Here is a 15,852-nt window from a genome sequence, read left to right as displayed (position 1 = left end):
ATTATCTTCTCATGTCTGCACACTACTAGCAGACTGATGCTGGGAACACCTTTCACATGTTCAGTCTTGCCACTATCGTCACAATGCGCATTCAGAATAATCAAGTTGCTGAAAGCTTCCCTTTAGGTGTATCGCTGATGCAGAATTGTTTCAACATATCAGGCTCCAGGGAGTGAAGCAACGCCATAGATTTGACTAATTCACAGCACAGAGACACATCTCTCTGTGTTTGCATGTGTCTGTGTCACTCTGTGCGATCAATTCCTATACAGCGTCTGACAATCACTCACTGTTTTGATACATTGATTCAAGGGAGTGATAAGAGGTTTTGCAACAGTTTCTCCTCCCTTTGGCTCACCCATCTGTTGTGCTTCAACAGAAGCAGATACCTTCCTTGGCTGCACATTCCAGTCATAGCTGTAAATGTTCCAACACACTTGCTCATTCTATGGGTGGGATATAAACCGTAAACCACCAACAAGTCAATACATGAAAAATCAGTCTAGCCGTTGACATGCAGCGTCGGGGTACCTGTTTGTTGAGAAATCTCAACTGCCTCTTTTTAACCGAACATTGCCTATTAAACCTCTTGAAACAATGTAAGTTACTGTAAACTGTGCTGATTTCAGTATTTATACCTGCAAAGTACCTATTTCCAGCAGTAGACAATTGCAGTTGTGTTTCATGGGAGGGTAATGGATAGCCTAGGGCCAAGGTGATAATTGAAGGTTCAGTACACACCCAAACCATAGTGCTTGCGCAGCTACCATGACTAACTTAAATGTAGTATTTTTTTTATACACAATTAACTGAAAGGTATTGCATCAACTGGAAGAGAGATGAAAGGGAACCACTTGGTGTGTTTTTTTTGTGTTTTTTCTGATGACAGTGATCATTATTTCTACACTTGGTAGTCATGGAAGTGCGTATTATAGTTTTGCTTTACTTTGACAACATCACTCCCAGTGCCCCACCTCCAGATTTTGGTAATATGAGCCAGAGGCAGCTCTGGGGTTTCATGTGCAAAAGTGCAGGGGCTGTCTGTTTTCCCTCCGCCGTACCTCTCTCTCTCTCTTCCCTCATGTCACGCACTTTCCTCTCCACTCTCACACTGGCAACCTCTGTTGCAGGGCAACACAAACTCACAAAGAAATAACTAATAAATAATCATTTTTATAAACATCTATGTCCCACTTCAACTCAAGGATGTTCCTTGCAGATATTGTTACGTAGCAAAGCCTGCTCTGTTGCTCTATCATATGATTGTCTCTCCCTGCCTTCTTCAGCTATTTCCCTTCAGCAGACTCACCTTTGACCTCCCTCATTCCATTCCAGTACTAAATTACTATGCTGTGTTTTAGTACCATGGAGAAACTGCAGCTCACACCCCTATAAGTGCACCAATGGGAAGAAACGCCCCTCACTCTGGATCCGAGGTTAAGATCTGTAGGTCACTTTTCTTTCTGAATAGAAGCAGATACAGTGTGATGTATGAAGAGAAGCATTTTGACCGGCATTAAAAGTCTGGATGCTTTTCAGAGTTTTTGTGTCCTAACTTGCCTTTGCCAGTGTAGCGTACACATGTTCCTGGCTGTAATTCAAATATGGGGACGCTTAAGGTGAAGAAACCCTCAAGTGCTGACTAAGGCTCCATTTTCCTGCCCCCATTTATTTTGCGCAAGTTTAGTGTGTGTGTGTCAGTGGGGTTGCAAGCCCAACCCCAGGCTAGAGTCTAAGGAAAAGTCCATAAAACTCTGAGGGTGGGACTGTGTATGTGTGGCGGCTGAGTGTTGTTTCTGTCCGCGTAGAGACACCGCCACGACCGTCTGACAATACTAACACACTCTTGCATGTGTCATTAATCTCAAACACTGTAGCAGAGCTGTAAACATGTCTTAAAGAGAAGAAATATCTATTTAGGGACTTTGTGGCCACAGCAACGACTTAATAAGATCTGTGTATCTACTGTCTCACTCTCGCATCACCAAAATGCTTGAGCATTGGAAAAAAATAACTTCTTTAGCAATAGCGTCTGCAATGTATCAAGCCTCTTTGGGGAAAACTTTGTTGGATTTCAGCCCCGGACTCCCTAGTGTTAGCTCTTCATCTCGCTGTTCCAAGCCCCCCACTGGCTGCCTCACTCTTTTCCAGATGTGTGTCTTGCACCAACAGATGCTCAGCACATGCATACCATGCCTAAAGCTCCTACAGGGGCTGACAGCCACACAGGGACATTGTGTGGTGAAACAATACAGCCTCCCTCGCCAGCACTCCTCCTCACTACTGCCGAAACTGCTTTTGAGAGCCCCCCTCCTCAATCCCACCGTCACAACCACTTCATGCACGGACACAGAAAATGTCCAGCGAGCAAGGAGAGAGGAAGAGAGGAAGGGAAAATACGTATGAGTGTGTGGCCATGAGAGAAATAAAGATCAGGGGGGAGGAAGGCTGGCAGGGCTGGAAGAGAAAATGTTGCTGTTGGCATAAAACTGCGTATTGTTCTTGTGGCTGGCTTTAGTTTAGCTTGTTAACTCTGAAGTTACTAAACACAAATAAGGACCGGGATATTGTATGGGCTTAATATTGCAGCCATTGCGCAGGAAACGTGCCTCAAGAGGCTTAAAACTGTGTGTGTTCTCCTCACGTTAAATTCATATTTGATTGCATGATGAAAAGGTTTTTGAAACACCACTCCTTCAGCAATCGAAGGGTTAGCCATCAGCGGTGTTGTAACTGCCGCGATGATGTGGGTGAAGTTGAAGTTATTTGCTCAAGTTACAGCCCTCTTCCATCCACAGGATGGGTGAGTCATGTGTTCAAGGACTTGGGCGCTCCGCTGTTGTGGGAACATTTCCATTTTCTGATTTCCATGAGACCACAGAACAAACTAAAATGGCCTCCCTGATTCAACACTATGGTGGAAGATGGTTGCGCCAAAATGATCTTGAATCACGCTTAGTAAGTTGGAAAAAATGACACATCTGACTCACTGCGGGATGAGATTCCTTTCTTGTGCATCTCTCATGTGTGTGTGTGTGTGTGTGTGTGTCTGAGACAAAAAACAGATCCGCCCAAGAACTTCTTAACTTAAGATTTTTAACAGATTCACTGAATTTACTTGTATTGTTTTAAATATAAAGCATTGGGGAGTAGTGAAGTACATGTAATTAAACTTGTAGTTTTGATACACTTTGCAGTAATTTTCTGGTTGTTGAACTACGTTCACATTTGATTTTATTAGTTAAATTACTTTTTCCCCTCCATTTTTTGCAAACAATTTGGGCCATTAAAGGAAAGGAAGGATTTTTAATTTACCTCTCTACTGTAACTGAACCCCCTCTGAGCAGTCCTGCCCCTCTCAGGGGTATTCCAGAAAGCTGGACTGTCAGCTGCTGCTGCTGTATTATGAACAAATCAAGACTTTCAAAGTTGACGTCAGTTCTTATTATGCATATAAACTGATTTCATTATATGGGCTGGTCCAGGTGCCCTATTTTACCTGCAGCCATACAGTAGACGGCACACAATGAAGCACAGAACAAAGACATCAGTTATAGCAGAAGGGAAAGGATAAGCCAGGCTGCAGGTGTGGGAACGGTCAACAGCAACTGAACAAAAGTGTGATACAAACTTTGATATGGTTGGGTGTGTCCCTATAAAAAAAAATGATTCATCCTCGCAGTCCAACACAAACTCAGCTTCAGAAGCTTCAGCAACATTTTCCTTCATTTGGAAAAGAAAATGAAAGTTTGTCGTTTAGTTTTCAATTTAGTCATTCAGTCTGGTGCTAAAAGATTTGCTCAATTGGTATACACAGGAACTCTTGATCTACTCTATTTCCATGGAAATCTTTTAAAACCAACTTGCAGAAGTAGGCATCGAAACACAGCATTTCTGCATTTTAGTGGGGTGTGGTCCAACCCAAACCATTTTTATATCTGCCTATGAAATAAGTAATCCTCAAATACATGTATGTTCCTCTATTTTGAAAATGAAGTTACTAGTGGACTGAAAGATTAGAATAGCACTGCAACATTACCCATTTAAATTATTTTCTAGTCAGTGTGCAGGCTTTTCTCATTTCCAATCTAAAATTAACATAACAGCTTTGTTAGATATTTTACCAAAAACAACGAAACATGGTGTCCCAATCAATGAAATCTAGATATAAAAAGAGTTCCTGTTTTAGGTTAATGGCCCTTGTAGACAATTTTAAAGGGCGTGTAAATGGATGTTCTTTACAAAGATTTGTTTCTGACTTCCTCTCCTTGGGGAAACAACAGAAACATCAAAACAAGAAGCCATAGTTTAAAGCAGATGACATTTTTCTCTTAGACTGAGCAAAACCACAGCCTAGTAATTTTCTCTGCTACCCATTCAACAAGCTCAACCGCTTTACAATGACAGGTCTGTGCCTGCCCCCTGCAGGAACAAGAGGAAACCGCATCAACTGAAACTTCAGACAGTGAAGGCAACTACACTAAAACAGCTGCTTCTCTGGGGATTAATTACGTTTTTAAACTGTTTCCCTGTCAGGGCACATGCTATATGTATTCACCCTTTCACATAATCAGCCATACAAGTAGAAAAAATGTGCCCAGTATCTTATATGCAGCATCAGAGTAACTTGACAGCAAGCTGAAAAGCTTTGTTTTACTGACCTCTTCTGGCGGAGCATTTTAACATCACCAACCACACCCAATACTGACACTGGGTGTGGTCAGAATTGTACACGATTGTGCAATTCAACATGGTTGTTTTGAGCTTTTAACTGCTGTTGAATTGCTCTGCAGGCGTTCATTTACCCGTGTGATAATGACAGATTAAATGTTTTCCATAAACTTCATTTATGAAGTGACTGGCAAAAGATGTAGTATTCTAGATGGGTTACCACTGAAAATAAGACAACTGTAAATACAAACTGGAGTCAGACAAACATCAAATCCCATAGATGGCATTATGGAAAATGCTTTATTTCGCAGGTCAAAACAAAAAAAACAGTTTGGGGCCACTGAGACAATTCACTCGTCTTCAAAACACTGTCATTCCGAGTCATTCCTGCAGTAATGTAAGCACGTGGTGGCTGAAAGTCAGTAGGTTTAAGTGTCGGGAAGCAGAAGCGCTGAATGCTTTTGTTGATCCTGTCCCAGTGTCCTCTCACTTGAAGACCTTGCCCTGGTTGAAGGCTTTACCCACGTGCTTGAAGTCTCCCTCCCAGGCAAAGTACTCCTTTACCATAGTCTTGCACTCCTCGCTAGTTGGATCGAGCTTGCGCCAATCGTATGATTCGTAGTCGATCTGCCAGTCTGGTGACAGCTAGGAGCAGAATAAAAATACGTTATTTGATTGTCAGGGGATTAACTTTGGGTCTGATTAATTGATAATGTACCACAATTTAATTATCAGATAGATTATCCAGCCACCATCACAGTGTGCACTGAAATACAGACCATGAAAGCTTTGGTGAATGCTTTAAGAATGTAGTTTCAGATAAGATACAACATTGCCTCACACAATCTTTTCAACTGTGCTGCAGTTTGAAAGACGTCATTTTATTTAGCCAGTGACAAAAGCTGTTACTACAGCAATGCAGATGCCAATCAACATAACATCTGATATTTTAAAATAGTACTTGATATAATTTGTGCCCATATTATGAAACAGCCTTGTGCTCACTGAATAAGAGTTGGCTGGGATGAATATATGGTCTCAAGTTTTTCTTCCCCAGTCAGATTAAGACTTGGTGCCACAATTGGACACCGCCTTGCCCAATGACAGGGGACTGTTCACTGATTCTAATCAAACATTTTATCACTCAAAGATCTGTTTAATGTTGAGCTGCAGTCAAAGTATTTCACAGTGACGACACACATGGCATCAGTTTGTCTTAAAGAAGCACTCAATGAAGGTGTCATCAGGTCAGGACATTGTGGCAGGTTTGTTTTTACTTACAGGGAAGGCCAGTTCCTGGCCTCTGAAGATCCAGATGCCAGAGATGCTGCTGTCGTTGTTGGTGCCAAACAAGATGACACTGGCAAAGGCATTCTTTCTGAGTTTGTCCAGGCGCTGGAACATGCCTGTTAACATGAAAGGGTTTGACATTTTAGCAATACATAAAAACATGATTGTATTATGACATTTACCTGACACACTGATCAGTGCAGTCAACTTTGTTTAAAAAAAAAAAAAAAAACTTTTGGCCAAAACCAATGTCTGTAGAGCAGTCCTGCCTACATTTTACCCTTAGTTTGGCTTTATCTTTATCTACTGTGCCCATATTATGAAACAGCCTTTTGCTCACTGAATAGGAGTTGGCTGGGATGAATATATGGTCTCAAGTTTTTCTTCCCCTGTCAGATTAAGACTTGGTGCCATGATTGGACACTGCCTTGCCCAATGACAGGGGAGCATTTGCTTGGCCTGAAGTGGTGAGTCTACCGATCGGTGTAACTTAACCTTTGTTATACATTCTGAGCGTGATCTTCAACCAATTGTATCCTATTGTATTTGGTTTAATGCATTTCTATTCTTATTTTCATCTAACAAATTTTATGATGTTTTGTTTAATCTATGCTGTAAGGCAACCTTGAGTGCCTTGAAAGACGCCCTATCAAATAAAATGCATCAACTTCAAAGAAAAATGTGCTACATTGAAATATGGTGCAAAACAACTCACAAAACAAGTTTGTGTCACCAAGAAAAACTCTCAATGTGTTGATTAAAGTGACAATTCAACCCCAACAACTAATTTTCTCTTACCTGTAGTGCCATTTCATTCTAAAATTGTATTTGTGCAAGTTGCAGGGTGTTGGAGACATCAGCTGTAGAAATGTCAGCTTTTTCTTGAATTAATCGACTATATGGCACTTGGCTTACAGTGTTCCTGCCGCCAAAGTAATAAATTTGAAAAACCTCAACAGCAATGTCTCTTCTCAGAAAATTGTTACCCAAGACAATTGACATATCTTGGTTTGAGCATGTCATGTCTGTACATTAAATGCACAAAGAATGGTTTACGCAAAAAGGCTCTCTGGAGCTAGTGTTTGGTTGATTGATTCTTTTGTCTATAAAAGATGGCAGGATCCATGGAAAACAACCAACTACCTTTGTAAATATAAATCAGAACCAACATAATGTACACATCTGATAAAAACACTTAAATTGTAGTTGTTCCTTAGAAGCCAACTGAACAAATAGAGGAAACTTTCACCAACACATGAAACATCAAATCTCCATACATAACGGACCGAAGCCAAAAAATAAATAAATATTAAAATGCCACTTTCTGGATAGTGTCAGCTGCTGAGTCTCACCTGTAATAAGGTTGCAGCTCTTGAAGGTAAGCGTAAGCTCCTCAGGGTATTTGTACTGGCTGTACCAGACTGAGTACCCTTCAGTGTCAAAGTGCTCCCAAAAGTGGGGAATGGCTACTGTCAGGGTGTCCTCATTGGAATACTTTCTCTTGAACTCATCCATGACGAATGCACTAAAAAAAAAGAAAAAGGAGAAAGTTTAGGGTCATATTTGTGCTTTCTGTAGATTTAGAGAAAAAACACCAAGGTGTAGAAATGGAAAAAGTGTCAAATAGATATGACTTTTGTAATTTCACAAAGGTTTTTTTTTTTTTTTTTACATCTTACACTTGAGGCAGGAAATCTAACTTATTCCTCTTACAGAGTACGGTTTTGTAAATCTTGAGGATGTGATTGTATCTGGTTTGTGCCCATATTATGAAACAGCCTTTTGCTCACTGAATAAGAGTTGGCTGGGATGAATATATGGTCTTAAATTTCTCTTCCCCCATCAGATTAAGACTTAGTGCCATGAATGGACACCGCCTTGCCCAATGACAGGGGACCTCTTGTTTCTTCCAAAGAGGAGAGTTTCCTCATTGGTGGATAGGCCAGTTACTGCCCCACAATTAAATGTACTTGGCTACTGCTGATCTATAAATTGTTAGTTTAAAATGTAAAAATCAATGAACCTTATCAAAACAAAAGCATGAAAGATATTTCTACCTCTTTGCCAAATGTGCAAAGGGGTCCTTGGTTTTGGGCTCAGAAGCCAGAGCAGCATCACAGTCATCCATCTCCTCCTCTGGGGCAGGCTTCTTCTCCTCCTTTTTCTTTTCCTTCTTCTCCTGGGGCTTGGCTGCCTCTTTTCCTGCCTTCTCTTTCTTAGGAGGGGCCTCTTTCTTGGGCTGCATCTCTGCAAACTTCTTGGCTGGAGGAAGGGAACAGAAGATTGAAAAATATGTTTCCTGTTAAAATGTTAGTGATGTGATTTTGTTTTTGCACTCAAAACTGGGGGAAAAAAAAAAAAAACGTAGTGTAGTTTTGTTTTATAGAAAATTTCCGTACCTATAGTCAGTCTCTTTAGTGTGCCCGTATTATGAAACAGCCTTGTGCTCACTGAATAAGAGTTGGCTGGGATGAATATACGGTCTCAAGTTTCTCTTCCCCTGTCAGATTAAGACTTTGTGCCATAACTGGACACCACCTTGCCCATTGACAGGGGACCACCTGTTTTCCCTAAAGAGGGGGGCTTTCAGCTGAGGTCTTTGGAGTTTAAATTTTTTGTGTGTGGCTGAAAGTAATTCAGCTTGGACACAGATATTTGTAAATGCTGCATGTCTAATTTAAGCCTTTAACTTGCATGGTGAGCTCGAGCAACCATAATCATGCTCAATGCATTACTCACCATCAAACTGGGCCATCTTTTCACACAGCTTGACCTCTCCAAGGACAGCCTTGAACTGGGGCTGGTTGACACAGGTGACAAACCAGCGGTTCACGTTGGTGTACGGCTGACGGAAGGAAGGCTCAAGGACCTACAGGGGACAGAGGGGCGTTAGGGCCTTGTGGAAAGCATCTTCGGTCAAATATCATTATGGACATCAGAAGTGAGTCAGATAAGTACAAAATTTTACAAGTAGAAGTCAAGGCTTCAGAAGCACATTCAAAGGTACCCAATATAAAAATGTCCAGACTCAAAACCTTATCAGCATCTGGGTTTCCGTTATCAGGTTAAATCTGTCAAAGACAAACATTCAAATCCCTCCGGACAGAATGTCTGACATAAATATTACCTCAGTAGAATAATATGAGCCAGCAGCAGGTTCTGGTTATTTTTTGTTTGCTTTAAGATTTGAAATCATTTTATTTATCTAAGAAAAGGTCTATTTCAAGTCAGCAGCATAACATGTCATGAGTCAAACAGGCGGCTGAGTTTGTTTAAATTATAAAAAGCAAAGTCTGTGCATCATGTCAGCAACAGACCAGCCTTGAAACAATTTAAAACACATAATTTTCAGGTTTGGTGGGTGTGACTTTTTACAGGTCAACACTTCCCAATATTCAATATTTTTATTTTAGTACCCATGGCAGTCAATCTAACTCCACTCAGGAACATCTGGTGCAAGACTTCGGAGACAAAATGTCAGGATTGCTTAGTTTAAAATAGAAAGCCTTTTTGTTAACTTGTGCAGATAAAACTCCAGATTATGCTGAAAATAAGGCATTTTCCAAGAAGTAACTTCAAATTCAAGCATATTCCCCAATACCTATATTTGAAACTTTCAAGACTTCATCATCCCTGCATGTAGTTGTAAGAAAAATAAGGAATACAGCGTGTGACTTTGCCAACTGTAATTTGCTGTGTGCAAGTCTTACCTGTTTGTAAAGCCAGATCATGGAGCAGGCCACTGTGATGTCAGCAAGACTGATCCTCTCTCCCACCAGGAAGGTACGGGTGTTCAGGTGCTGGTTCAGCAGTGTAAGGGCTTTCTTCACGTCCTCCTTGGCCTGCTCTGTGGCCTAGACAATGACACAAATACTACATGGTCAAGTGCCAAGTTTCAGCCGGTGTGTCACACTGAATCTGGCACCAACCATCACCCACATCTACCAAATAATCATTTAAGTGTTTAGCTTGAATAGAGATGCAAACCTGCTTGTTGAACTGCATGATTCCCAGAGTGGGGAAGACCCATGCGCTGGCTGGAGGGATGATCTCTGAGTCAGCGAAGCTCACCCACTGCAGCACCTGGGCTGCGGCCTGTGGAGTGGCACCACGCAGGGCATCATTGCTCACTGTGGTTACAAAAAGGTGGAAAGGGTTTCAGTACTAATGCATTCCCTTTAAAAGCATGGTAGAGCAGTTACAAGTGCAGACGAGATAAGGACTAATGAAATGCAGCATGCAGTACAGGCCTGCACATCCATGAATTCAGCATTAATGAAGCAACATATACTATACTCCTTTAAGGACTGAAGACCAACAATACAGAACTCCTGGATTAACACCCAGTTTAATAGTGCATGAGACACCTTAACCATTTTAATAATAAATTAGACTTACAATAGTGAGCAATGGCATTACTCTCAAACAGACAGAAACCGTCATCTCCCTGGTAGGCGGGTACCTACAAAAAATGGCAGAATTCAAGAAAAACTTAACACATTTTTATCCAGAGGGTGAAGCAGTTAAATGCATGATGAGACACGTTCGTTACACAACAGTGTCATCGTCAAACAGGTTAAAGCCATCCCATTAATTGACCAAAATGCAGTACCTTATTCACCACATACATTATTGACATTGAAACAAGAGCTACTGTAAAAACAAAAAAGATCCTGCAGGCTGAGCACAGCTGCACTAACCTTGCCCAGAGGAAAGTTGTTGAGGAAGGCAGGAGTACGGTTCGTCTGCCCGAAGGTGAAGGCAGGGGGGTTGCTGGCGACTTTGAGGCGAGACCCACTGTACTGGGCAGCAATCTGGGCCTTGAATGCCCTCCAGTTATCTGGATACGTGTACAGAGTCTGGAAAGGAGAGAGACAACAATGCAATTATAAAACTATTAAAAAATATAAACTTTGAACAGACAATTTGCTAGCAGTTTAGCATGAATTTGTAAAAATTATTTGATCCGGCGGTGCAATGCAGTTCTATTATTTTGAATTACACTATGCTATATATTGGGAAATACAATTATAGTCACTAAAGCCACGAACCCTGGTTAAGTGAAATAGCTTAGTCTGGTAGCTTCCTTGACAAAGTAATGGTGCCAGCTGAGTCTGGATGCTTGGCCATTTAAAATGGACTCGGTAGGAACAGGAACAAGGTAAAGCTGGAGTGTAATTAAGATTTAAAAAATGCCGGTTATCCGTGTCAAAAGTACCCTATTAAACTGAAAATAAACACCGAGCTATATTCACGTGGGATTTTTTTTTTAGCTGGCTTTAAATGCTAACTGATGCTAGCTACCATTACCGGTCTCCGTTTGTGCAGCTTTTGACTCAATATTCCTAGAGAAAGTCAAACACAGGTTAACCTTGGGTTTAACAAAACAAAGCCACAGACATTGACCGAAAGCTCCTCTAAATTTAGTTTAAGTGTTCACCGCTTTACAATAGCCACGGTAACGTGGCAGAAGCCAGGGCCAGAAGAGGGGCGTCATTCACTGTGAATGCAACGTCAGTATAGCAAAAGCTAACCCTAGTTTCTATGGACACTGAATGAAATTCTTCGTAAATACCCACAATAACAGCTAACTAACATACATTTATAATTGTTTGTGGATAGACGTGCTCAGTAAGAGTGCAGATGGGCCTGATTAACGGCGGATTGCGCCAGGAAAGTTAAAAGAAAACCCCAAACTAGCCATCTTTCCATCGTACTCACCCCTGCCGCCATCTTCAGGACGAGAGAAAGAAAGAACGAGCGTTTCACTGACGTATTTACGGCCACGCGTCGTGCGCGCACTTGAAATTTCCGCGTTCACGTTTCGGGTGATGTTATGGATGGGTAATGCTTTGCCACATTTCAAACAGATGTATGTAGCTGATGTAACTAACTGTCAATGCCCTGACCAGATATTAACAGTATGAAATTTTAATGAAAAAGGATACAAAGATACAACAAATAAAATACTTTATTACAGTCTGCGTACAAAAAAACAATAGTTGAGATACAAACTGAATTCTGCATGAAAGTAATGTTAAATTAATAAAAATGTGCCGCCTCTTTATGGTATTACATTTTGCAAGCTCTTGGATTTACTTTGAATGTTACACCAGTTCCAATAAAAACAGTGTGCAGTGTAATAATAATGAAATGATGTTGATGTGGGGCTTCTCTTCCTGCCACCATGCCTTATCAATCACTGTAGAAAAATATTAATTTTAACAAAGAAATAACTAAATAAATGTCCCATGTGAAATGTGCTCCCTCTGGGGCAAATCAGCTCACAAGACCTGGAAACAAAGTACAGAAGGCAATGTTCAATGACCAATCATAAAACAGGGAATAAAACATTTTTATAACAGAGGTCATCACAGAACAGCTAAAACTGTTCCAATGCAACAACAGTAACCAAATTGAAGCAAAACCTCCATTAATGACATTAAATAAATATATACAACACATTTTATCAGTCCATGCCCATCTAATGAGCAGATCAACACCTAAATGGCTATGTTCTGTTTAATACTCACCCAGATAATCATCCATAAGAGATCCAATGGCAAACTGAAAAACAAGGGGAAAAGGTTTTTAACTTACTGTAAATTACAGTGCTTCACTTCTATAAACTACTGTGGAATGTCCAAGATATAGTGACACACCTTTTCAATTATTATTTATATATATTAATATGCAGCCCTTATTAAAACAAACAAAATCACTTACAATGTCGTTCTTGTCCACTCTTGTTCCCACAATCTTTAGCCGAATCTCATCATCTTGCTGGATGACAATGTCCTTTTAAAGAAGAGAAGAAAGCATCCTTTAAATGCAACTCTACAACAGTATACTGATTAAACAATAATACTGTAATGTTGTGATCTTTTTAACCTCTGGCTCATAATAAGAAATAATGAATATTTTTACCTCATCAACTGTCTTGTAACAAGGAGGATTGGAGTTGGGGTCAAACTCCATTTCTGAGGGAATTGACTGCAAAAACAAAGTTTCTCATGAGATAAAGACAATGTACATCGAAAAGTTAAGTTAAGCCAACCAAATCTATCAACAAAAAATAATGTTAAGCTGTCTCACGTGGCGAGAGATGAAGCAGGACATGGGACCAATTTCTGTGAACAATCCAACCTAAGGGGAACGGAGAAAAATATAATTAAGATATATATTAAGAAAAATATCTATGATCACTTAATAATTAAATCATATGCAATGCATCAAACACTGCAAAAGTCTGAAAAACACCTTTACTGTGATGAAGATTTTTAAAAAGTGCTCTATAACAGTAGAAAATTTCACTAGTCCAAAAGGTTTTGTAGTCATCTTTGCCACATGTTATCTTTATGATAAGTATGATTTATAAAACAAAGCATCTCATTTTACTTTGGAACAAGATTCATCAGAAAGCATATGTAAACATGAGTATTAGCCATTAAAATAACCAGTTACAATACTATGCAGATTTTTCAGAACAATATCTACACATCTTGGACATCAGCAAATGTTAGTGAGCAGTGCAGCATCAATAGGAGTAATATAGTGTCAATATGTCTGATACCACATGAGATAATTTAAGAATAAGCCAGCTTATGAACTCTGCAGTGATCAGGCAACCTTCCTTCTATTGTCCCTCACCTTGTTAACCTGAGTGACCACAGCGTCAACCACCTCTCCTTTAAATGGGCGGAACACAATGGCCTTGTACTTGACTGGGTAGAGGACAAAGCCTCTCCCCGGCTGGATCACACCTGCTCCGATGTTGTCAATGGTGGTGACTGCAATGACGAAGCCATATCTGAAGGAGGAACACACAAAAACCAATAACATGAATATCTTCAATCAAAGAAAATATATATATATATATATATATATATATATATATATATACAGTACAGGCCAAAAGTTTGGACACACACCTCCTCATTCAATGCGTTTTTCTTTATTTTCATGACTATTTACATTGTAGATTCTCACTGAAGGCATCAAAACTATGAATGAACACATATGGAATTAACTGAAATAACTGAAAACATGTCTTGTATTTTAGATTCCTCAAAGTAGCCACCCTTTCCTTACTCGAATATAAGACATGTTTTCAGTTATTTCACACTTTTTTGTTAAGTACATAACTCCACATGTGTTCATTAATAGTTTTGATGAATTTACAATGTCAATAGTCATGAAAATAAAGGAAACACATTGAATGAGAAGGTGTGCCCAAACTTTTGGCCTGTACTTATATATATATATATATATATATATATATATAAAAAACACAAGTTGTCAAATAGCACAGACAATCCCAGGCAAGTCATCCAGAATATTTTTGGTTACTTGATCTACCCCCTACGAAGGACATAGAAATGCTTATTTGTTTAAGTGTTTGTCAAGTGTTTACAAATATATCTGCATTGGCTTGAAGTTCATTGCACTTTAGAAACATGTATTCCAACCTCCTATATGCAATAAGTCACTGTAATGACAACCTTTCAGTCAACTTACAAGCTCTTACCATGTTATTAAGATGTTCAGAACCAAAACAAGTTATTTGTATGTATTGCATTTGTATATCTGCACATTAATGAGTCTTGCAGCCACTCACTTGCCAGTGCAGGTACCCTCTACTTCTGTGAACAGCTTCTGCTTCACGGTGTTGAGAAGGTTAGGGCCAAAATACCTCGGATGTAGCAAGATTTCATGCTCCAAAGAAATCTGAGAACACAACAAATCAGTGCATTATAAGACAACGCTTCCAGTGGCTCGTAGTGTGACCTGCATGTTATTTGTAATTTTCGTTTTAAGCTTTGTGTGAGTGATCCTGCGGGTGCTACCTCAGCGTATCAAAATCAAGAGAAAACTGGCTTTATTGCTGCATGGCTATCAAACAGCAACACAACACACAGGATTTTTTTTGAGAACTTTTGTTGAGCTAAGTTACATTAGCTATGCTAACCGATCAAGCTAGGCATATTGATAAACAAACACGCATTAGCCAGCTCATACACGGAGAGCAAAACATGTACTTACATGGTAAAACATAGTTGATGTAATGCTCAATTCGTGCTTGATTGATTTTCTTGTTTTGATCAATTATCCAAAGCGTCGTTCACTGAATGAATAAAAACCTGTCGCTCATTCGTGACTGAATCATTTCCGGTTCACAGGGTCAACACTGGGGGGGTTGATCATAGATACACAGCCTTTCTTATAGATATCTATGGGTTTGATAGAGGGAGCGCACAGTCCACCTAAAGTACTAGAAAAGGCAGCTAAAAAACAAGGAACCCTGCAAAAACCCTCCCCACTTCAAAATTAATTATCTGTGGGTTAGTTGGTTGTAAACTGCAATAAATAGAGACATAAACGCTCCATAGAAACAATAGCTACACTGCCAGACACTGACCCCTGGCGGCGCGGAGGAGCAGTGCACGGGAGCGGGGACACCGAGTAGGGTGTTTCTGCAGACCCGGAGGCTGCAGATCTGTACCTGTAGATCTGTACCTGCATTTCTAGACTTCTTGTATTTTGCGACAGCGCCCCTAATTTCCGTTGAAGCAACTTTTGAACATGTTTTTTCATTCAATCATTATTTATTTTATTAAATAAAACATGTTAAACCATTTCCGTATTTCTCAGCCTTTATTTCATATTCCCACAACAACAGTGAGGACTGGACACCCAAGACCAGACATTTCCTGTTATATGTTGTGGCGGTTTTGATCAATGCAGTGCAAGTTTTGTGCTCTGATGGATATTAAGAAATAAAGAACTGAAATAGTTGGATCAAACAACATGTGTAAATGATATAGATGCATACCAAAATACATATCTGGGTGTGATTAAACTTAAAGAAAACATAGGTGTAATAAACCTTTA

The 15,852-nt window shown here is 39.9% G+C and overlaps 2 protein-coding genes across 2 annotated transcripts; both read right to left on the bottom strand.

Annotated features, from left to right (window-relative positions):
- Positions 1–4,943: 4,943 nt before the first annotated feature.
- eef1g (eukaryotic translation elongation factor 1 gamma) lies at positions 4,944–11,833 on the bottom strand. Its single transcript, XM_059346278.1, has 10 exons — positions 11,683–11,833; positions 10,662–10,820; positions 10,360–10,423; positions 9,949–10,091; positions 9,672–9,815; positions 8,701–8,830; positions 8,019–8,223; positions 7,314–7,486; positions 5,953–6,077; positions 4,944–5,316 (listed from the first exon to the last, which is right to left on the bottom strand). Exons 1-10 carry the CDS (start codon positions 11,692–11,694, stop codon positions 5,158–5,160), a joined length of 1,314 nt encoding a protein of 437 aa, XP_059202261.1. The 5' UTR covers positions 11,695–11,833; the 3' UTR covers positions 4,944–5,157.
- An 81-nt stretch (positions 11,834–11,914) lies between these two features.
- polr2g (RNA polymerase II subunit G) lies at positions 11,915–15,225 on the bottom strand. The gene is made up of 8 exons (XM_059346279.1): positions 15,004–15,225; positions 14,579–14,688; positions 13,612–13,771; positions 13,057–13,107; positions 12,889–12,954; positions 12,688–12,759; positions 12,495–12,528; positions 11,915–12,254 (listed from the first exon to the last, which is right to left on the bottom strand). Exons 1-8 carry the CDS (start codon positions 15,013–15,015, stop codon positions 12,241–12,243), a joined length of 519 nt encoding a protein of 172 aa, XP_059202262.1. The 5' UTR covers positions 15,016–15,225; the 3' UTR covers positions 11,915–12,240.
- Positions 15,226–15,852: the final 627 nt, after the last annotated feature.

The sequence above is a fragment of the Centropristis striata genome, chromosome 12 (assembly GCF_030273125.1).
Source record: "Centropristis striata isolate RG_2023a ecotype Rhode Island chromosome 12, C.striata_1.0, whole genome shotgun sequence".
NCBI classification, from domain to species: Eukaryota; Metazoa; Chordata; class Actinopteri; order Perciformes; family Serranidae; genus Centropristis; species Centropristis striata.
This window is presented reverse-complemented; position numbering and strand designations above follow the sequence as displayed.

Coding starts and splice junctions, on each gene's coding strand:
- eef1g (XM_059346278.1), bottom strand. Junction 10,424..10,661: donor ACAACTTTCCTCTGGGCAAG/GTTAGTGCAGCT, acceptor CATTTTTTGTAG/GTACCCGCCTACCAGGGAGA. Junction 9,816..9,948: donor TCATGCAGTTCAACAAGCAG/GTTTGCATCTCT, acceptor GTCATTGTCTAG/GCCACAGAGCAGGCCAAGGA.
- polr2g (XM_059346279.1), bottom strand. Junction 13,772..14,578: donor GAGGGTACCTGCACTGGCAA/GTGAGTGGCTGC, acceptor TTCCTCCTTCAG/ATATGGCTTCGTCATTGCAG. Junction 12,955..13,056: donor CCTGCTTCATCTCTCGCCAC/GTGAGACAGCTT, acceptor TTGTTTTTGCAG/TCAATTCCCTCAGAAATGGA.